Source organism: Pituophis catenifer, unplaced genomic scaffold (genome assembly GCF_029215685.1).
Source record: "Pituophis catenifer annectens isolate HBS135680 unplaced genomic scaffold, rPitCat1.0.hap2 SCAF_2, whole genome shotgun sequence".
In the NCBI taxonomy this organism is placed as follows: domain Eukaryota; kingdom Metazoa; phylum Chordata; class Lepidosauria; order Squamata; family Colubridae; genus Pituophis; species Pituophis catenifer.
The window spans coordinates 39,933,805-39,957,856 of NW_027256882.1; the positions used below are offsets into that span (position 1 = coordinate 39,933,805).

Sequence of the window (24,052 nt, forward strand, 5' to 3'; positions counted from 1 at the left end):
ATCTCTCTCTCTCTCTCTCTCTCTCTCTCTCTCTCTCTCTCTCCTCCCTCCCTCCCTCCCTCCCTCCCTCCCTCTCCATCTCCCTCTCCCTCTCCCTCTCTCTCTCTGTATTTGTGTGTGTGTATGTATATATACACACACATGGTGATCTGTCCCCGTACCCACACACACACACACACAGCCAGTCGAGGGTTAAGGAAACACTTTGGAACGCACCCAGTTCTTATCTCCCACTTGGCAGCGATAGACACACCGTCTGCCAAGTGACTTTATTTTCAAAGTAAAACAGAAAGACAAATACTCAAGAGTCCAAATGTCCGACACTTTAAATCTTTCTCTCAGCAGCTCCGGACGAGGCTTTAGTGACTATCTAAGGTTTGCTTTGTTCGTCACAAAAATCCTTGACCACCACCCTCTATTATATAGTCTCTGGGGTGTGGTCCAGTGACTCAGTTCTAATCCCTAGCACGCCTCCTAAGCTGCTGCAAACGTTTATCACGCCTTTGGAGGCGTGCGTCCAGGAATGATGTTTCTTTATCACTCTGATCCGAATCAGCTGTCTCCTCTCCCTCGGCCGGCACTTGAGACAATGCCAGAGGGGAGGGGCCTGGAGAGGGAGGCCTGGCTGACTCCTCTTCCTCATGCTCGGAGCTTTCTTCCTCCGATGGGACAGGCTCAGAGGGCGGGGCCACAACACATGGTTTTATTTTAATCTTTGTGTGTGAGAGAGAAATATCAGTTATAACTTTACGATGTAAAGTTAACATGTCGTATTTCCAGTATTTTTAGTATTATCAATATAGAAAAATGCCTAGAACAGAATAATCCAGCCTTCCCCACTAAATCTTTTGGAATATTATCCCCCACCAACAAGGTCATCGTTGCCCAATACAGCCACAAGTTATAATCTGAAATATCTGAAACTATCAAATTGTGGAAGACTGGGGGGAAAAAAATCAGATTTCTTTGATACAGAAGGGCCATCAAAAACAGCAGGCACGTTATGAACAATGGCTATGAAGAATGCAAACTTTTATTACCCTTTTGTAGGAAAGAAAAGGCCAAATTAAACATAGAAAATAATACGGCAAGAGTTATACTTTCAATGTGGAGACAGGACTTCATGGTTTAAACTACTAGACCATTCTGTTGCTAGTTCATCCCTTATTTTATACTAAGGATTGAGCTTAAATCTTCAAAATGGAAGAAAGCAGAATCTGAGCTAGCAGAAAGGTAATCCTCGATTTATGACCACAATTAGGAGCAGAACATCCGCTGCTAAGCAAGTCAGCTGTTAAGTGAGTTGTGCCTGATTTTACAAACTTTTTTTGACATGATTGTGAAGTGATGCTGCAACCATTTTTTTTAAATTAGATTTATATGCCGCCCTTCTCCGGAGACTCAGGGCGGCTTACAATGTGTTAAGCAATAGCCTTCATACTTTTTGTATATTTTATACAAAGTCAGCTTATTGCCCCCACAAACTGGGTCCTCAATTTACCTACCTTAGAAAGGATGGAACGCTGAGTCAACCTTGAGCCTGGTGAGATTCGAACTTACAGTAATTGCAGGACAGCTGAATGTTAATAACAGGCTTTAGTCTGCTGAGCTATCCAGGCTCCTATCCAGGAACCATCCTAAATGCATGCTGGTTATCAATTAGAGACAGTTGTAACACACTTTTTTCCCGCTTCCAACTTTTTGAATGGCAACATTGAATGGTTGCTAATGGTTTTTAAGTCAAGGGCTACCTGTACTTTAGTTGAGTTACATGCACCATGTTTCCCTGAAAACAAGACCCTGTCTTATATTTTTTTGAACCCTGAAATAAGCGCTTGGCCTTATTGCCAAACGCTCAAAAGCCCGATTGGGCTTATTATCAAGGGATGTCTTATTTTGGAGAAAACAGGGTACATATACAGGTAGTCCTTAAATTAGAACAGTTCCTTTAGTGACTGTTCAAAGTTACAACCACATTGAAAAAAGCGACTTATGACTGTTTTTCACACTTAACGACCATTGCAGCATCTCCCTGATCACGTGATCAGAATTCCGATGCTTGGAAACTGATTCATATTTACGACGGTCGCAATGACTCAGGGTCATGCGATCCCCTTTTGCAACCTTCTGACAAGCGAAGTCAATGCAGAAGCCAGATTCGCTTAACAACCGTGTTACTAATTTAACAACTGCAATGATTCACTTAACAACTGCGACAGAAAAAGTTGTAAAATGGGGCAAACCTCACTTAACAAATTTTCTCACTTAAATTTTGGGCTCAATTGTGGCCGTAAGTCGAGGATTACTTGTACATATACTCATGTGAAAGCCTTGGAGACAAAGCATGGAAGACAATATTAGGGGCCTTGGTAGTACAGGGGTTTAAGGCACCCTGTTATTAAGCTGGTTATTAAGACCAGCTGCCTGCAATTACTGCAGGGTTCAAATCTCGCCAAGGCTCAAGGTTGACTCAGCCTTCCATCCTTTCTAAGGTAGGTAAATTGAGGACCCAGTTGTGGGGGCAATAAGCTGACTTTGTATAAATATACAAAAAGGATGAAGGCTATTGCTGAGCACATTGTAAGCCGCCCTGAGTCTTCGGAGAAGGGCGGCATATAAATCAAATTAAAAAAAAAAAAAAAAACAATATGTTATTTTAAAATAAAGTGATTTATGCCATGAAACACACTAGAATTGAAAACAGACTTCCTTCACTGCTCATTGCTAGTTACGGAGCATTATTAGAGACCACCATTTAATCAGTTGTGGGTGCTCCATCGCCGGAGATTTTTAAAAGAGATTAGACAACCATTTGTCTGAACCGGCAGAGGGTCTCCTGCTTGAGCAGAGGGTTGGACTAGAAGACCTCCAAGATCCCTTCCAACTCTGTTATTTTGTTATCCTGCTGAAAATAAGAAGTCTTGCCTTGTGGAGCAGTGAAAAGGCTAAATATGTGAAAGGTGAACTCATACAATAGATTGCATCGATAAGATACCTGATCAAAAGAGAAATTGGCAATTACATTCTTTCCCTTATTGTTGAGATCCCCACGAAGATATTTGCACTGAGGCCATCAAAACCATCCACTTAGAGGCCCCAAATAACTATAAATAAGCCATAGCTTACCTTGCAGCTGAGATTGCTTGAGTCTCCTTTGCATTCTGTTTGGCCGGTAATTCAAGTAGAAGTTACAGCCTTCTTCTTTCATTGTTACTCCAGCTACTAGTTTAATCTGAAGGAGGAAGAGCACTTTTGTACCAACCCTTCTTGGTATGAGCAGCCTGAGCCTCCCCAACTACGGCTTTCTGAAGGTGGGCGACAAGATTGCACAGGAAGTGCTGTGAGACCAGCGAGGAACCACCTGCTTTGTTTCCAAGGCTTACCACACTTTTTATTTATCAAAATAAAAATATATAAGATAAATTTCTGTTTCGGAGGCAGCAACTTCATTTATCAGAAAGGAGAAAGCGAAGGAGGAATTTCACTCTTCAGCAACAGATCAAGGCGACTGATCCTTTCTCATTTCTCCTCCCAAATAGTTTCTCATTGTAAAGCCTTCAGAAATCTTCCTTTTGGCTTATTATCTAACTCAATCAACATCACACCAAACCTTAATATTTGTTTTGAGGACCTGTATACTGCACTAGCCAGAAAGAGAGCTGAGAAAAATATCTGTGGACTCCTCGCATCCTGAACATAAACTGTTTCAACTTCTCCTTTCAGGATACCACTATAGAGCATTGCATGCCAAAATGACTAGTCACAAAGATATTTTTCCCCCATGCCATTCTCTATTAAAACATCTAAAACATCCTACAGCACTGGCTTATGCCTAAAGATAGTTACCCATGTAGTAGGGCTGAATTGCTATTCTCTTCTCATCTTTCCTACTACCTTCTTAACATTTGTTGTATCTATCTTACGATTTATGATCTATAGCTTATCATTTTGTTATTTGTATGTAACTGAAAGCTTATACACCGGAGACAAATTCCTTGTGTGCAGGGCCGGATTTAGATGAAAAGAGGCCCTAGGCTATTCCACTTATGAGGCCCTTTCACCTATAGTGAAAGTGTAATTTTAATTTTGCTAACAATTTGAATGTAGGCCCCTCTTGATCTTGAGGCCCTAGGCTGAAGCCTAGTTATCCTATAGGAAAATCCGGCCCTGCTTGTGTGTCCAATCAAACTTGGCCAATAAAGAATATTCCAATTCCAAATAACAAAAAATGTAGCACACACACACACCTTCCTCCTCCTATTTTCCCCACAACCACCCTGTGAGGTAGGTTGGAATGAATGACTGGCCCAAAGTTGCCCAGATGGCATTCATGACTTAAGGTGGGACTTAAACTCATGTTCTCCTGCTTTCTAGCTGGTTGCATTAACCACTAAACCAAACAGATTGTCTGAATGCGGGCGAAGTCTCATCTAACTGGCCCCAAAGTCAAGTCCCACCCAGGTGGCCAAGAAACTATCATACAGATTTCATTTAGTCTCTTCAATGGTAGCTCGGGATACACATCTACTGAATTTCTGAAACCACAAATGGCATTTTCAACCCTCATTGGTAGTGATGCCATTAGAGCAGAGCAGGTTTGAATGATATGAAATTCTTCTTCCCAAGCTTCAGGCCAGCTGGTCTAAATGTCTATGGAGATTCTCAATCATCCAGGTTGTGGTTGTCCCAAAGGTGCTGTTTGCAAAAGGCTACCGGGATTTCTTGGGTTTCTTTTGAAAACAGTTCACTTCTCATCCAAGAAGCTTCTTCAATTCTATCTGAAAGAAGTTAGAACTGAAGAAGCTTCTTGTATGAGAAGAGAAACATTTTCAAAAGGGAAAAAAACAAAGCTCAGTTGCCTTTTGCAAAAAGCACCTTTAGGGCCACCTGGCCTAGGTTGCTTAGCATAAAAAGTGCAGCCAGTTGATTCATTTTCTCAGCATTAGAGCCTCCTCTAGAGAGCTCAGTTTTCACATCAAATCACAAGGCTTTTGGAACACTGTCCTTAGGACAGATGAGACCCAAAGTGGGGATGTTTGGCCATAATGCAGAGTGCCACATTTGGCAAAAACCAAACATATCAACACAAACATCTCATATCAACCGTCAAGAACGGCAGTGCAGGGATGATGATACATAAAATATCATTTGAGTCTGGTCATTTGTGCCTCGAGAACTCTGGGTTGTTTTGTTCAACGATTCATGTGTTTGTTTTCTTGGCTGGGAAGAGGTAAACACAGATAAACAAGAGATTATGTGGCATTTTATCTCATAAGCAAGGGATGTGGTGTCTTAATGGCTAAGATGCTGAGCTTGTCAATTGAAAGGTCAGCAGTTGTGGATGAAATCCCTAGTGCCGCGTAATGGGGTGAGCTCCCGTTACTTGTCCCAGCTTCTGCCAACCTAGCAGTTTGAAAGCACGTAAAAAATGGAAGTAGAAAAAATAGGGGCCACCTTTGGTGGGAAGGTAACAGCGTTCCGTGCGCCTTTGGCGTTTAGTCATGCCGGCCACATGACCACGGAGATGTCTTCGGACAGCGCTGGCTCTTCGGCTTTGAAACGAAGATGAGCACCGCCCCCTAGAGTCGGGAATGACAAGCACATATGTGCGAGGGGAACCTTTACCTCATAAGCCACAGCTTAGCCCTAGGAGCAGAAAACCTGGGAAGCAGCATTTCAAATCATTCCAAAATTAATTAAATGATTAATTCTCTAAAAATGAGGAAATTCCTCCTACAGTCTCCAGGATTCTGTGTTTACCTGCCTACACCATTAGACTTTTCTGAAATCTTGTGTTGTTTTTCTGTGAGGCTGGACAGATACCCTGGATATTCAAGACCAATGGAGATGCCACATTGGAAGGCTAATAAAGGAAAGTCCTTCATTAAAGAGATGGTCTGCTAACCCTTTATATCTGGTGTGATTGGTATGCAGGATTCTCATTGGTGCAAGAACCCTTCTGAGATGTTTCCTTGTGGTTTCACACTTCAGATGGCGAAAAAGACTCACATTTCCTTTGCAGCCTGAAGACCAAAACTATCATTTGATGCACTCCATCTTGAAAGCATGTAGAGGGGTATATGACATTAAACCAATCTTCTTTGTGGCCCACAAAGACTCCAAGTAAGGATTTTGTCTTTTTTTGTTTCTGCTGAATAGCAATAGAGTTTTGTTACGGTGTATTTATGTTCGAGTAAAGGCCAAGAAGCAGAATTTGTTTTTCTGAGCCGTAACACAATAAATGGAATCACGCATCTCTGGGGTGTAATTTATTTTTATTTATTTATCTTTATTATTTTGACAGCTTAAGTATGAGACAGTTGCCAAGTGTCTGAATTTTTATCACATGACCATGGGGCTGCTACAAAGGGTAAAATGAGGACCTCGGATTGTGGGGGCCATAAACTGACTTTGTATAACAAAGAACACCGTTTAGGGGGGGCCGAAAGCCCTACTAAGCAGGTATATACAAAAGTATGAAGGCTATTGCTTAACGCATTGTAAGCCGCCCTGAGTCTCCGGAGAAGGGCGGCATATAAATCGAACCAATAAATAAATAAATAAATAATAAATATGTGCAAAAAATGGTCATGTCACTTTTTTCTGTGCCATTGTAACTTTGGTCAATGGTCACTAATAAGTTGAGGGCTATCTGTGTATCATTATCATTACCATCATTTATACTGTATAGTGTTTTGGTCACCAGGGAATGATTTGGCCATGATGGAGGTGGAGTGGGGGGCGGGGGCGGGGAGACACAACAGAAATAGTTTCCCTTTCAGATCACATTGCTACTACTGAAGACAAGAAAACCGTAACTGGTGCATGATATTCGAAGCCTGCCCCACTGTTTTGGGATAGGCCTATGGCCGCCATGATGGTCCTGTAATTCTCGACTTACAATTAGCAATAGCACTTAGACTTATATACTGCTTCATAGTGCTTTTACAGCCCTCTCTAAGCGGTTTACATAGTCAGCATATGCCCCCCAACAATCTGGGTCTTCAACTTCCTAATTGAGCAGTAATTCCTAATTGCATGTAATTCCTGGTAATTCTCTATCACAATTAGGAACAGAATTTCCATCGTAAGTCATTAGTGTCATAAACTGAATCAGGCCCAATTTTACAACCATTTTTACAGTGGCCACCACAATTAAGTGAATCCAGCTTCCCAAATGGGTGTTTTTTGTGGAAAACACCCATTTTCAGCAAAAAAGGCTGAAAGTCGGGATCATGTAACTGCAAATGCCCAAATGCAAAAGATGGCTTCCAGGTCTGACAACAGGTAGTCCTCGACGGACGACCACAATTGAGTCCAAAATTTCTGTTGCTAAGCGGGTCAATTGTTAAGTGAGTTTGGTCCCATTTTACGACCTTTCTTGTCACACTTGTTAAGGGAGTCACTGCAGTTGTTAAGTCAGCAACACGGTTGGTAAGTGCATCTTTGCTTGCCCCCGTTGAGTTTGCTTGTCAGAAGGCCACAGAAGGTGATGGCAGGATCTTGCTCAGCATCTGAATTTTAAACTTGTGATCATTGTAAGTCTGAAAAATGGTAAGTCACTTTTTTCAGTGCTGTTGTAACTTTGAATGGTCACTAAATGAACTGTTGTAAGTCAAGAACTAGCTATACTTCCAGTTCTCTTTCAGGGTCTCTTAGGAGCATTTTTTTTTGGCACATGTAGTAGTGCGGACTGCTGCATCTCACTGACATGAATGCGACATCATTGTCCATAAAAGCACAATCTCCTCCATTCCCCATGATTTTCACCCTGTAACAGAAGCAGAAATTAGGCGGTGGAGATAACCTCCCAGATAAGAGTTACCAAAGGGGTCATGAATATGCAGTTCATCTAGCTGAGCCTTGCCTGGCCTGGCCTGGCGCCCTCTAGAAATGCTGGACTGGACCATAGCCACCATATTTCCTACCCTTGGGCACAAAGATTGAGAATAATAGAAGTTGCAGTGCAACCTAATCAGAAGGGACCACGCTGGGAAACTCCAAGGCAGTTTAGTTTAGTTTAGTTTAGTTTATTTGATTTGTATACCGCCCTACTCCCGAAGGACTCAGGGCGGTGAACAGCCAACAATAAAATACATAAATACACAAAATTTAAAAACCCGATAAAATCAAATTAAATTATTTGGCCCAGACAAATTAAAATACCCCAATAATTTAAAAACAGATTAAAATTTACATATTTAAAAAGGGAAGAGATTAGGCCAAGCCCGCTTGATGGAATAAAAAGGTCTTCACAGCACGGCGGAAGGAGCGCAGATCCGGGATCCTCCGTATCTCCGGGGGGAGCTCATTCCAGATGGTAGGTGCCCCCACAGAGAAGGCTCTCCCCCTAGGGGCCGCCAGTCGACACTGTTTGGCTGACGGCACCCGGAGGAGTCCCTCTCTATGAGAGCGTACTGGCCGGTGGGAGGCTATTGGTGGTAGTAGGCGGTCCCGTAAATAACCAGTAGTTTACTATCTACTGTAAGTAGTAGCAGCTCTCCAAGTTATTCAGGAGGTTATCTATCCCACAGATTGTCTTGTGGACATTAGGGCAGGACCTGGATACTATCTTTAATTCTCAACTAAAGATGATTCTGCAGATTGTTCCCCAATTCATCTATTGGGACGTTTTGATTGTTCAGTAGATCTGTGTCCCTCGGAGCATTCTGGACTCAGTTCCAAGTGGGATTCTGAACACAACAATTATATAGGCAGTCCTTGACTTGCAACCACTATCAGGACTAGATATTTCCATTGCTAAGCAAGATGGTTGTTAAGTGAGTTAGGAGCTCAAGACATCACCAAGCCCCTCACGTAAGTGAATTATGCCTGGTTTTGTGACCTTTTTTTGCCACAGTTGTTAAGTAGATCGCTACAATGGCTATGTGAATCGTGTGGTTTTAAGCAAATCAGCTTCCCTTCTTGACTTTTGTTTGTTGGAAACCAGCTGGGAAGGTCGCAAATGGTGATCAATGACCTTGGGATGCTGCAACCATTCTAACAGCTGTGGGGACCCCGGGGAAATATACAGCTGAACAATGGGTTGGTTTGATTGTTGTCACCAGGGCAGTGAGGGTTTAGTATTGTTGTTTTATTTCGGTTAAGTTGCCCAGAGTCACCATGAATGAGTTGGGTGGCCATATAGAATAAATAAATAAAATAAACATAATAAATAAATACACATGGGTTGCCATGTGACCAATATGACCATGGGGGATGCTGCAATGGCTGTAACTGCAAAGACTGATCATACATTTTTTTTCCAGTTCTGTTATAACTTTGAATAGTCACTAAATGAATGGCTAGAAGTTGAGGACTCCTCGTAATACATTTTTAACTACGTCAGTACAGCCAAATCTTTTTAGAGAGCAACGTCTGAATACTGGCAGCCAGGGGGCTCTTTCTGAGATCAGTCCCGAGATGCACGGAGCCTCAATGGAGGTATTTTACTTTCAGCTCTTGCCAACTGAAAGGGAAAGAGGAAGACTCACGTTGCATTTTCTCCATCTAGCCACTTCCAGGGTTGAACTGGTTCTCTCTTGAGGCCGATCCAAAAGACACGGTCTCTTGTGAACATTCTCATAATATCCTTTAAAAAATGGTACATGTTAGAACGTTGCTTTGTTAGATTGCTAGTTTAATTTCTGAATTTACATATAGGCTAAAAAAACTAACAAGGTATTTTGAACCCTAATAAAACCCAGCTAGTAATTCCTTTAGTGAGAGGCAAAACAGGAGAACCTTGTTTACTTTTTTTGAAGTGATTTTTAAACCTTTTGTAGAAGGTAAAAGAAAAACCCTGCTCTTCCTAGAATGGCTCTTGGTAATTTCTACCATTTTATTTTTGGCTTCCTAATTCTATCTTTACCTCTGAGATTATTAGATGTTTCCAAGTTTCTGTGCAGCAAGAAATGAAACAAGCGATGACTGACTTAATTCAATAATGTTTAGAGCAATATTCTTGAATTTTTAATTTTTTATGTCAACAGAGCGTGCTTTGTGAAGCTGGCATTCTTTGGAACCTGGAGAAGGTTTAAGAGGATCCTGAAGCTTTTGACCGGAGGGGCATCTAAGGAGATGTTTTTTTACTGGTTTTAGGAGAAAATCCTTTAACTGGATGGTTATGTAAAAGAGCATGCACCATCAATGACGCAACATTATTTCTAGGAACTGATTTATCCTGGACTAAACCAGTTCCATTACTCACCATTTTCTCCTCTGTATATTTGGCCAGGGAAGCATTATGTAAAATACAGGAGTTCTGGCTCTCCGTCCAGTTTTTTTCCTCTTCTGACAATTTGTAGCAGTGTCCTTGATGTCCAATCCAGTCAGGTGGACATGGAAGAGGTAGACATTTTGTGGCATCCTTTTGGCAGTTTAATGGCACTGGTGTTCCTAGAACAAAAAGAGGTGGAAAGAATAGAAACTGACTTATCCAGTCTTGTTCTTTTAAGTAGGATGGGACCATCCTGCTAAATTAGAATGTGTTACTGATTTCTAATAAAACCCAATCTGGATAAGGAGACCCATATTCTAGCTGTTGTAACAACTTCCATTCTATAATCCTGAGATTAATAGAGATTGTGGACCTGAGCGGTGATTTGCATGGTGGATTTGAATCCAAGAAACCACTTATTCAGCTATGAATCTCTTTGTGAGATGTTCCACTAATTTGGTCAACCTATTTGACATTTGGCCCATCTTTTTCACAATTATTGCTTTTGGAAGGAAAGCACTAAATAAATAAATGTTTGCTTATTTCATTTTTTGAGATTTGCCTTTACTATTACAGTCACCTGGCAAAAAAGACCCAAATGTTTGCTATTTTCAATTCATTTTCCTGCTAAACCCCTTAAACCACTATTTCTGCTCTTCTCACTAGTGCCAAATGAGTATTCTTTTTTTCCCCTTCCGGCTATCTCATTCTGGATTAAACTCACAAAATAAGATTCAGTGATACTTTCAACCAAACACTGAGACTTTTTTCAAATAAAGGAACTGATGTTTTCCTGGACTAGATGAAGCAGATTGTAGTGACTAGAAAGCAAGGCAAGGCCAATTCTATGTTTCTAACCCATCTGCAGAGGTCATTCAGCTTCATGAAGTCATGGAGAAGCTTTTCCTGAGAACAGGATTAGGGACTAGATTTCTTACCCTGGTAATAAGCGAGATGTAGGAAATGTAGCAGGCTGAGCCCGAGGGAGGGGGTGAAACACAGTATTGAGTCCCTTCGCACCCACAAGTTATCTAAGTCCAGCCCACCTTGAATGCCTTTGATTCTTATCTACCACCAATCTGCTTTGGCTGTTAGGAATTCAGATTCTTGTAGACAGCTAAAGCTTGTAGTAAATTTTTATACCGGTTTGAACTGCCTGGATCTTCTGATTTTCTGTGGTGCATGACAGGAAATGGGCAACGAGGATAAAAATGATGATCAGGAGGAGGATGTAAGAAATGACAACTCCAATTATTGCTTTTCTGTATTTAGAGCAAGCCGACAAACATTTTTTTTCTGCATAAAAAAAGAGAGAAAAACAAGATTCATCAGTACTCATCTGTTACATCAAAGGAAGGTAGAAAGATATCTGATACTGGTGAGCAGAAATCCCTAAATAAAATATTATACACATTTCTAAGTTGCTAAGATTTTCTTGCTTTTTGCCTTTTAATTTCCAAAGCCAATAGTTGTCCTCTCGCGTCAAGCAAAATGTAAGTCTGATTCTGATGAAAATAAATTGAACTGCCATGTTCTAACTGAGCAAATAAAACTGCTTAGGAGTTCTTGCCATCTTATCTTATTGTATTTTATCTTATCTTTATCCTTTCTTCCTCCCCTAAGAAGACTTGCAGATCTCTTTGGTGTCCATGATGGAACTAGAGGCCTTCTTGTAAATAAATGTGGTCCCCCAGATTATATTGAATTTCATCTGGTTCAGTTAAAAGAAGATTGAAATATGAAACAAAATTGGGTCTGGTGAAGCAGAATTGGGCCTGCTGCAGATCCCGTCAAGAGTGTTGACTGGCAGGAACTAAAAGTGGGCTTTTTCCATTGTAGCCCCTGCCTTGTGGGCTATTCTCCCTTGGAGATTAGAATGGCCCCAACCCTGTTGGCCTTTCACAAGGCATTAAAAACTTGGCTAGGTACCTGGGTCTGGAACCTGGACTGGGGTAAGGGCCCCATTCAGTGGTGGGCTGCTGACAGTTCAGACCGGTTCAGGCGAACCGGTAGTTCCGACAATCAGCTGCCCCCTCACCCTATCCTGTCCTTTATTTCCTTGTTTCTACCTCATCTGAATTGCACGTCACAGCTGATTTCTACGCCTCCGCTGTTCTACTTACCGGGGCTGACTTAGAAGGTAAGCAGCTGAGCTTCAAAAAGCTCAAATTTTAGCACTGCGCGCAAGCGCCCTAGGCACGCACTCACCGTATTGGTTGTAAACCGGTTGCAGCCCACCACTGGCCCCATTCCTTGGCTTTACCGTTGGATTATCTTGGCTGCTATCTGTATTTATTTTCTGGATGTTTTTAGTGTTTTATTGTTTTTAATTATTTTAATCATTCCATAATTTTAGAATTGTAAGCCACCCAGAGTCACTTGTTTGAATAGAGTGGCTATAGAAATGGAATAATATAATATAATATAATATAATATAATATAATATAATATATAATAATATAGAAACAAATTATTAAATAAATTGATGGTACTGCAGAGAAACTACACAAAGTCTGCATAAAGGTGGGGTAAAACTAGCCTAAGACATTTAATTGCTTGAGATAAACTACAAATGGTCCTTGGAACAAATCCATTTTTCTTCTCCTTTCTACAGCATCCTGGACAAGGAACATACTCAGGCAGATCCATACTAAAAACCTATATTCTTTTATATTTATATATATTCTAACCTATATTCATTTATATTCTTGTATGTTTGAAGCTGACTTTCCGCTCTCATCTTGTCACTTACTATATACTTTATGTCAATTACTCATTACAGCTTACTAGAACTAGTCCCTTTCTCTGTAGTCACATTTGCTTCTTTATTTCATTACATTTATTTTAAGGCTGTCCCCTGTAGCAGACTCTAAACGCCTGCTCTCTTTCTCTTGAGAGAATAAAATTCAGCAGGAGTTTTTAAAAATCTAATCGGGGACAAAGTATGTGTTTTGTATTGCTCCATATGCTCCGGTGGTTGTGGCTTGGACAGTTCAATCCCTCATATGGGTGAATGGCTTCCAATTCTCGATACCGTTATTACTACCTGAGTTTTCCTCTTGTCCTCCTGCATTTCCATTGGGAGAAGTGCGTTGCAGATCTTGCTCTTCATCTATGTTCTGCATTTCTAAATTTATATGAACTGGAATTAGAAATGGGACTGTTACAAGAAGGAAGACCAGGATGCTTACAGAAGACGGAAAATTATTTTTAGATATAAGACACAGCCTTTTAAAAAGCATATAGCAGAAAATAATTTGTCATGCAAAGGTTTTTTATGGCCGTTAATAAATTGGGCAACTTTTTATTAGAGAAGCAAAAAAAATCAACATTCTATTATCTACATTCTGTTAAAAGGGTTGAATTCATTTGAGAATCTGTTGATCTTGGCTGGTCTTCAAAAGCTAAGAAGGGTGAGAGCCTAACAGAGACACTAAAATCTAGAATGAGTAATTGAAAAGCTTTCCATTTAGCAACACCCACAAATACCAATCCATGCACAAGAGCTGAGGTGGCGCAGTGGCTAGGGTGCAGTACTGCAGCTACTTCAGCTGACTGCTAGTTCAGCAGATCAGCGGATCAAATCTCACCGGCTCAAGGTTGACTCAGCCTTCCATCCTTCTGAGGTGGATACACTGAGGACCCAGATTGTTGGGGGCAATATGCTATTTAGTATACTGTCTTTGGTGTAAGCTGCCCAGAGTCCTCAGAGAGTGGGCGGCATAGAAATATGAATAATAATAACACCCAAAAACATGTGTCTTTTTAGATTCAGATTCCTTTCCCAGGTTTGATTAGTTTGATTATTTTAATGAGTTTTAACATATGTTTAATTTGTATTTTAATATGTTTTTATCTGGTTTGATTTGAATTGTTGTGAGCCGCCCTGAGTCCTATGGAGATAGGGCGGCATACAAATCAAATCAAATCAAATCAAATCAAATCAAATCAAATCAAATCAAATCAAATAAATAAGTAAGTAAGTAAGTAAGTAAGTAAGTAAGTAATAATTTGGGACCCAGTTAGGAGACCACAATATCTGTGTAATTTTTCTTTATACGTCAACACTTATTTCTTTTTCATTCACGTCAGTGATTCATATGCTGTCTCCTCTATTCAGTTGGTCTATTCTCCTAAAATCTTCTCCTTAGACCCTTAAGAGATAAAATAGCAGAACATATATTATTACTATTAACTACTACGCATGCCACCTGTCAATATTTAAAGGAAAACTGGGAGAAATACAGTTTCTACTAATACAACTAATATCCACTGCAATGGCTGAATCTTTTGCTAGTGCTACAATTACTCTTTGACCAATGTATGAAAAGTGTTACCAAGCCATTTTTTAATTAGTAATGCATAGCCCTTTTCTGCAATGCTATCCCTTCAGGTTCTGCTATTTCTTTATGTAAAGGAGTGTAACCTACACAGGTAATCCTCGAGTTACAACCTTTAACTGTTACAGCCACTGCAGACGGACACACGGACACCCATGGTCCTATAATCAAAGTTTGGGCTCTGAATTTAAATTTAATGACTTAATTAGTTAGGATGGACTTTTACAAGTTTGATATTGAAAGAAAGCTTTAAATTAGTTTTGTATGTATAAAATGAGTTTGTAAATGTATGTCCTCTGTCTTTTTACGTAATGCTAAATAATTCCCAAATTTGGAAAATTGACTAAATTTGAAAGTAAAAGAAAAAGATCCATTCCATGAGGATAAACTCGAGGGAGAGATTCAAATTCAATGAGCTAATCGGAGTTAATTGGTGTGATATATATAATTGAATGAAAGCTCTAATGTAGTATTGTGTTTGGGTTTAAAATGAAGGGTCTTCTTTTTTTCTCCTTTATATATAATACTTGAGTACTTTTTAAAGTTAGTAAAATATCAAAACTAAAAAAAGTGTTTTCTCCCTTTAGGTTAAAAAAATTGAAATAATATAGAGGATTTTAATATAAATTATGATAAACATTAATGAGTTAACAGAAACATATATTGCTCCCCTCACCAAAGAGAAGCAGAGATGGTCAAATTGATTCTTGAACCCAAAGAAGAGAATATATTTAACCTTGTTTCTATTCTGAAATTGCTGCTGGATTTTTTTGCTTGCAATAAAAACAAAATGAAACTTTGATTTTGTTTGGCTTGTACATACTTTTGTGTAAAAGCAAAAAGTTGTGGTTGTACCTTTGCCTTTGCGGCCTCTGACCCGGCGCCGAATCGGCCCAGCTCCTTGGTTCTCCGAGGAGCTGAGGGAGATGAAGCGCCGGAAAAGACACCTAGAGAGTAGTTGGAGGGCTAGTCATTCTGGATCTGACCGAGCACTAGTGTGGTCTTATATCAAGACCTACTTAGTGGCGATAAAAGCGGCGAAGTGTAATTACTTCTCCGCTCTTATCGCGTCGGCAGATAATCGCCCAGCCGCCTTGTTTAGGCTGACCCGCTCCCTTCTCCATCTTTGAGCGCGGGAAGACCCCTTGCAAGGGCATGCTGAGGATTTTGCGTGTTATCTGCACGATAAAATTGCTCAGATTCGGGACGGCTCGGACTCTGACTGTGTGGGTTCAGGCGATGTGTCTGAGGCGAGTCTTGAGAATGTCATCTGGGAGGAGTTCGATCCTGTGACTCCCGAGGACGTGGACAGGATGCTGGGGAGACTGAACACAACCACATGTTTATTGGACCCGTGTCCCTCCTGGCTGGTGCTGGCTACCCGGGAGGTTACACAAGGCTGGCTTCAGAGGATTATTAACGCTTCTCTGAGTGAGGGTGTCTTACCTCCCGCCTTGAAAGAGGCGGTGGTGAGGCCCCTCCTCAAGAAGCCCTGTCTGGATCCGGCTGTTTTGGCAAACTACCGTCCTGTCTCCAATCTTCGCTTTGTGGCGAAGGTTGTCGAGAGTGTGGTTGCGCGACAGCTCCCACAGTACCTGGATGAAGCTGTCTATCTGGATCCGTTCCAGTCCGGCTTCAGGCCTGGGTACAGCACGGAAACGGCATTGGTCACGTTGGTCGATGATCTCTGGAGGGCTCGGGACAGGGGATGTTCCTCTGTCCTGGTCCTATTAGATCTCTCAGCAGCTTTTGATACCATCGACCATGGTATCATGCTGCGCCGGCTGGAGGGGTTGGAGTGGGAGGCACCGTTCTACGGTGGTTCTCCTCTTATCTCTCTGACCGGTCGCAGTCTGTGTTGGCTGGGGGGGCAGAGGTTGACCTCGAGGCACCTTATTTGTGGGGTGCCGCAAGGGTCGGCCCTCTCGCCTCTCCTGTTCAACATTTATGTGAAGCCGCTGGGCGAGATCATCCGTGGATTTGGGGTGCGATGCCATCTGTACGCTGATGATACTCAGCTGTACATCTCCACCCCAGACCACCCCAACGATGGCCTTGAAGTGATGTCCCGGTGCCTGGAGGCCGTGCGGGTCTGGATGGGGAGGAACAGGCTTCGACTCAACCCTTCCAAGACCGAGTGGCTGTGGATGCCGGCGTCCCGATATAGCCAGTTGGTGCCATCTCTGGCTATTGGGGGCGAGTCATTGGCCCCCACGGAGAGGGCTCGCAACTTGGGCGTCCTCCTGGATGCACGGCTGTCTTTAGAAGAGCATATGACAGCCGTGGCCAGGGGGGCTTTTTATCAGGTTCGCCTGATACGCCAGTTGCGTCCCTTTCTGGATCGGGACTCCCTATGCACGGTCACTCATGCCCTCGTCACCTCTCGCCTGGACTACTGCAATGCTCTCTACATGGGGCTCCCCTTGAGGAGCACTCGGAAGCTCCAGCTGGTCCAGAACGCGGCCGCGCGGGTAATTATGGGGGCGACATGGCGCTCCCATGTGACACCTTGCCTGCGCGAGCTGCACTGGCTTCCTGTGGTCTTCCGGGTGCGCTTCAAGGTATTGGTTCTCACCTTTAAAGCGCTCCATGGCTTAGGGCCTGGTTATTTGCGAGACCACCTTCTGCCACCGATAACCTCCCACCGGCCAACTCGGTCCCACAGAGAGGGCCTCCTTACGGTGCCGTCGGTCAAGCAATGTCGACTGACGACCCCCAGGGGGAGAGCCTTCTCTGTGGGGGCACCCGCCCTCTGGAACGAGCTACCCCCAGGAATACGACTAATCCCGGACCTCCGGACCTTCCGTCGAGCTTTGAAGACCTTCCTATTTCAGCAAGCTGGGCTGGCTTAAAATTTTAATGGGTTATTTTAAGGGTAATGGGTTTTAATGTTTTGGGAAGCCAATTCGATTTAATTCTGCTTTTAAATTATTTTAAATTTTGTATTGTATGTATTTTAATTTTGGCTGTGCAGCGCCCTGAGTCCTTCGGGAGAAGGGCGGTATACAAATTTAAATAATAAATAAATAAATAAATACTGTTATCTTCTACTGTGTTAAAGAGTTGGAAGTTGGTGCCTTTTCCTTCCTTTCCCCCACTTTACACTTTATTTCTTTTATTTTCTTCCCTCCCCCTCTTCTTATGTTTTCTTTTCAACTATTTATACTTTTTGTATTTTATTTTTGAAAACCAATAAAAAATCATATATAATAAAATTCAGCAGGAATTTTTGGAAATCCAACTGGGAAGAGTGTTTTGGATTGCTCTGTGTGGCCACGGCTTGGACATTTCAATCCTTCATTTGGGGAGATTGGCTTCCAGACTTTGGTGTTATTATTACCTCTTTCTTCTTTCTGTACACGATCATATCCATTGCTAGGACGATCATATCCCTTGCTAGGATGGGCCTGCTCATCACGTTTACCGCGGGCCATTGTTCCTGGATTTGTATGACCTGGAATTACAAATGGGGCTATCAACAGAAGGAAGGTCAAGAAGCTTACAGAAGATGGCAAACTACTACTAATTTCAAGAACCTCTTTTTAGATATAGGACACAGCCTTTTAAGAAGTGTGCAGCACAAAATAATTTGTCTTGCAAATTATTTTAGCGCCATGAATAAATTGGGCAACTTTTTAACAGAGGAATAAAAATCAACATTCTGTTTTCCACTTTCTGTCAAAAGGGTTGAATTGAATCGAGAATCTGAGTTGTCTATCTTGAAAAGCTAAGACGCCTTCATGCATCACTGCCTTGTCGTGGTGAAGGGGTTTGTGCAGCTCATTGAAGCTATGAGCTAAGCCATGCATAACAGAATAATAATAATAATAATAATTTTATTTCTATAAAATTTATTTTATTTCTTTACCTTCTCCCGAAGGACTCAGGGCGGTGTACAGCCTATTTAAAAACAGAATCAACATCAATTTAAAATAATTTTAAAATATTAAATAAATTTGGCTTAATTTAAAATCCCAAAAATTTGAAACATCCAATTTAAAATTATGTTGCTAACCCAGCCTGGCGGAACAACAGGGTCTTGAGTGCGCAGCGAAATACCCGGAGGTCAGAAATCTTACGAATTTCCGGGGGCAGTTCATTCCACAGGGCTGGGGCTCCCACAGAGAAGGCCCTCCCTCTGGGTGTCGCCAGCCGACATGACTTGGCCGATGGCACCCGGAGGAGACCCTCTCTGTGGGAGCGGACTGATCAGTGGGAGGCTATCAGTGGCAGAAGTCGTTCTCGAAGGTACCCGGGTCCTGTGCCATGGAGCGCTTTAAAGGTGGTGACCAACACCTTGAATTGCACCCAGAAGACCACTGGGAGCCAGTGCAGCTCGCGCAGGAGGGGTGTCACATGGGCACAACGGATTGCACCAATAACCACCCGCGCGGCCGCATTCTGGACCAGTTGGAGCCTCCGAGTGCTCTTCAAGGGGAGCCCCATGTAGAGAGCATTACAATAGTCCAACCGGGAGGTAACAAGGGCGTGAGTGACTGTGCGCAGGGTGTCCCGGTCCAGAAAGGATAACAGAGTTGGAAGCAGGGGTGAAATCTAAAATTTGTTACCACCGGTTCTGTGGGTGTGGCTTGGTGGTGGTGGGGTAATGTGACTGGGTGGGCGTGGCCAACTTTTTTTTTTTTTTTTACTTTTAAAAGCATTTTTTCTACAGCCTTAAGAGGGTGTAGAAAAAATGCTTTTAAAAGTTAAAAAAAAAAGCCTCTGAGGATCACATGGCTCAGCTGGCCATGGGGGGGGGGGGTGTGTGCAGGGATTTTTGCTACCGGTTCTCCGGACCACCCGCCACCACCGCTACCAGACTGGGTGATCCGGTCTGAACTGGGAGCATTTCACCCCTGGTTGGAAGGAACCTTGGAAGTCTTCTAGTCCAACCCCCTGCTCAGGTAGGAAACCCTATATCATTTCAGACAAATGGTTGTCCTATCTTTTATTGAGAACTTCCAGTGATGGAGCACAATTTTTGGAGGTAACTTGTTCCACAGATTAATTGTTCTAACTGTCAGGAAATTTCTCCTTTGTTCTAGGTTGCTTCTAGGCCCATGCAGGGCCATCCAAGATGGACAGGTCATAGTGGAGAGTTCTGACAAAACAGTCCACTGGAGAAGGAAATGCCAACCCACTCCAGTATCTTTGCCCAGAAAACCCCATGGACACTATCAAAAGTCTAAATTTATGAGACTGGAAGCGGAGCCCCTCAGGTCATGATCTACTTCCCCTCATGCTACTGGGTTTGAGCCGAGGGCAATTACACGTAGCTCCAGAAACAGTGAAGAGTTAGGCCAAAGCCAACATGACACTCAGATGTGGATGTGCCTGGTGATTAAAAAAAAAAAAAAAATTGGCAACTGGCTCCTACTTATGACGGCTGCAGTGTCCTGGGGTCAGGTGATCTCCTTTTGCGACCTTCTGACAAGCAAGGTTTTAACAGTAACAGAGTTGGGAGGGACTCTTGGAGGTCATCTAGTCCAACGCCCTACTCAGGCAAGAGACCTGTATTAGGGATTCGAACAGCCCGCCCACCTTTCTGATTGACAAGGTATCAGGTGACTTAGTCAAGGAGGAAGCCAGATTCACTAAACACAACCGTGTTACTAACTGAAGTGCAGTGATTCACTTAACAACCCGGGGCAAGAAAGGTGGTAAAATGGGGCAAAACTCCAAAAAAGGGGGCGCGGCTTCTGGCGTTGTGGGGTGGGCCGGCAAAAGCCACGCGGGGCTTGCTCCTCCTCTCCCTCCCCCGCTTTGGGTTAATTGGAGCTGGCCGTGTTGCGAGGCAAGCTGTCTCTACAGCGCCGCCTAGAGGTGCGCCCCTCCCTCCGTTCCTAGTCTCCCCCAACACACTCCGGCATGCCTGCCCCCTCCGACGCCTTCTTATAACTCCTCCTCCCCTCCCCCCCCCCCCCCCCGAACCTCGGCTCTGGAGCCACTTCCCTTTAAAAACTTTCCACAGTCCCTTTAAAAAAAAATTACCGCGGTTTTTTTTAAAAACAACTTACATGCTAATACTGCCCATCCCACCGCCCCTACGATCGCCCCACCCATCCACCGATCGCCGGCTTCTACCTGCCAACCAATTGGGCTGGAGGCTGAATTGCCCCTGTGCGAATGAGCAGAGGCAAGGGGCGGGGAGCTGATGGTGGCGAAGGCAAGAGTTCTACCGTGGTTCACACGGGATCGGGCACGACTTAAGTGACTTAAAAGCAAGAAACTACGATCAATGAGTCAGAGGTCTTCAAACTTGGCAGCTTTAAGACTTGTGGACTTCAGCTCCCAGAATCCTCCAGCCAGCATAGCCAAGTTTGAAGAGCTCTGCTGTAAGTGAATCTGAAGCCCGAACAGAGAACTTAAAAAGCTTTCCATATAGCAATACACAAACATCTATGGACGCACAACAGAGAAACACATTTCCTTGACATATTTACAATACCTACAAGAAATTAGGTCGAGATTCCTTTCCCCGAGTCGTAATAATTTCAGCAAGGGGGTGAGGGCGGGGTGGACACTATCTCCACTACCAAGTTTTTGTTCTAATCTCCTGAAACTTAATGGACAACTGTGCCAACACTTTTTGGATGGACGCGTGAAAAGAGCGGCAAGGTCACTTTTTCATTACACCGGGTAACTTTCTCAACGGGGCCAAAGTAGCCCCACGGGAAGCTCCCAATACTGGGAGGCAACAAGGGCGCGAAGCAGCCTCCCCCAAAGCCCCAAATAGTTAACCATCTCCAGCCCAGCCACTTTACGTCGCAGCAACTAACCTGCAAGGGACCAGGCGAAAACTCCTCTGAATGAAGACGCTCACTCAGTGCGCGTACACTTTATAGTGTACTATATGCTAATTAACTGGGCGAGAACAGCGAATCAGAGGAAACCAAAAAAAAAAAAAAAGCTGTCCTGTGGCTGTCTCCGCCCACAGCCTTATCCAAAAAAGGAGTTTCTGGCTGTGATAGTGTGCAAAAACAAGCAGAAAAGAATGGCATGCCGTCACTCTGTTTAACAACTAATTCTTACACTGTCAAACAACACCCGCCGCCATTGCTACCAGATTGGGCGATCTGGTCCAAACCGGGAGCATTTCACCCCTGTCTTAAATGGAGCAAAAACCCGAAAAACTTTTGAGTCATCCCATTTCAGTGTGGATAATCTGAACGGATAAATTACTGTTCACATTCACATTCACAAGTAAATCTCCTGGAACTCTTGAATAGAAAATGGTATATTATCACTAAACACAATTCTTGGGATGTCAAGATGGCAAATACAGTATTCAGCTTTGTGGTCATTATTTTTGCTGTTTTTTCAGCTTCCTACATATCTGGGTTCTTAAGATAGCAATCAGTTACAGGCAAAAAAGGTGGAGGGTTATTTTATTTGTGTATGTATTTATTCATTCAGCAACTGATCCTGGGTTGCAAAGAATCCTAAAATAAATTAAAAACAAGTTTTCATCACAATACAAAAATTAAAATAGATATAGCAGACAAAGGGAACAATCCAATTCACAATTTTTCGGGCAACCATTCACACACTTGGGGCCAATAAACTGGACACAGAACCAGGTCTTTACAGCCTTATGAAAGGCAAGAGGATAACAGGCATCCTGAATTCCAGATGGAAGATGTTCCAGAGGGCAGAGATTATGGCAGAGAAGACATGTTTCCTAGTCCCCACCAGCTGACATTCCTTGGCTGATGGGAACCGGACAGGGATGGGCTTCAAAAATTTTAGCAAGGGGTTCTCTGCCCGGTTGCTGAGTGAGCTTGGCCATGGGGGGCGTGGCCTAGTCAGCCTCCTTCACAACAGCGGGGCGGGAGCAGCAAAAAGAAGCTACTTGGAAAAGCTAAGGAATCAGTTCTCAACAAATGAACCAGCAAACATGTGAAAAACTCTTAAAAATATCACCAGTTACATCAAACCTCTTTTTCATGCTGAAGGAAATCGACAACTGGCTGATGACCTGAATGTGTTTTACTGTAGGTTTGAGAGGAAACTACTGCCACCCATCTCCACAATCCCCATCTCAGACACACCAACAACAGCCAAACGTCCTACAACTGACCCCACCCCATATGATGCAATTATATTTCGGTATCATCCCTGCAATCTACTCCAATCAGTCCCACATATGCAGTTCTCAACTGAATCGTTTTGCTTAAGTACTGTGCTGTGTTAAATGTTATTTTCAGATTCTGGCCGCACATAAGGTAAGCCCAACAAGCAAAACCCCAAATATACCATAGTAATAGTAGTAATCCTCTGAGCAGGAGCAAGTATATCAGGTTTCTGTTGTGCCTTGCTCCTGAGGAACAGCTGAAGGGACTTCCACCCAGTTAGTGGAAGCCTGGCTCCCAAGGGACGACTCCATTCAGTGGTAATAGGAGCCAAGCTCCTGGTCTGGAAGACTTCTTGGGCATCGATGACCGTGTTGGCACAATGGTTAGAATGCTGTATTATAGGCTAACTGTGCCCACAGCCAGAAGTTAGATCCTGACCAGTTCAACGTTGACTCAGCTTTCCAGCCTTTGGTAAAATGAGCACCCAGATTGTTGGGGGCAATATGCTGACTCCGTAAACTCCTTAGTGAGAGCTGTAAAGCACTATGGAGTCTAAGTGCTGTTGCTATTGATCCACTCCAACTTCAGCCATTGGCGTTGAGACATTGCAAGAAATGCTCCCAGAGAGATCCGAACTAAAATCTATATTCTTGAACATTTGGAGCTAAATTCCCACACTCCCAACCTGTGACTTATTTTACATTTAATGTAAATGACAAGTTAAAGCTTACTAGGACTAGACCCCCATCTCTGTAATCACATTACTTTATTTCATTACATTTATTCTATAGGTGTCGCCTGCAGCTGACTCTGAACGCCTATTCTGAGTCTTATGGCATATTAATATTCAGCAGGAGTTTTTGGAAATCCACAATTGGGAACAGTGTACGTGTCTTAGATTGCTCTGTGTGGCCATGGCTTGGACATTTCAATCCCTCATTCTGGGAGACTGGCTTCCAGAGCTTGGTATCCAGTAGTGGATTCCTCCCGGTTCCGCCTGATTCTGCCGAGCCGGTAGTGGTGACAATATGACGTCACCGAACCGGTTCTGCCCCCCCCCTATCCCCCCGTCCATTATTCTTACCTTTTATTTGGCCCCACCCCCAATCTATTGCTGCCTCCTGAGTCTCAGCTGATCAGCTAGAGGGAAAAAATTGTTTAAACTCTTGCCATGGGGCTTCAAAGGGCCGCCCTACAGCTGATCAGTGTTAAAAGAAAACAAATGACTAGACTGATGCCTGCAAAAATAAATGGGTAGACCAGTGCCTCCAAAAACAAATGAATAGACTGGTACAGCTCTGCAAGCAGTTAAAAGCCTGGTAGACCAGTACCTCTGCTAAATCCTAAATAATTGTCACATGACCATCAAGCCACGCCCACAAAATAAGCCATGCCCACAGAACCGGTAGTAAAAAAAA

The 24,052-nt window shown here is 43.0% G+C and overlaps 1 protein-coding gene and 1 pseudogene across 1 annotated transcript in view; both read right to left on the minus strand.

Annotated features, from left to right (window-relative positions):
* LOC139309398 (killer cell lectin-like receptor subfamily B member 1B allele B) overlaps window positions 1-3,286 on the minus strand; it is a 30,843-nt gene extending 27,557 nt beyond the window's left edge. The window contains exon 1 of the mRNA XM_070933461.1: window positions 3,127-3,286. Within this exon, the coding sequence (XP_070789562.1) occupies window positions 3,127-3,208 (82 nt within the window). The 5' untranslated portion in view covers window positions 3,209-3,286. The remainder of the gene's footprint in view (window positions 1-3,126) is intronic.
* Window positions 3,287-6,265: 2,979 nt separating this feature from the next.
* Window positions 6,266-17,996, minus strand: LOC139309399 (early activation antigen CD69-like; annotated as a pseudogene).
* Window positions 17,997-24,052: the final 6,056 nt, after the last annotated feature.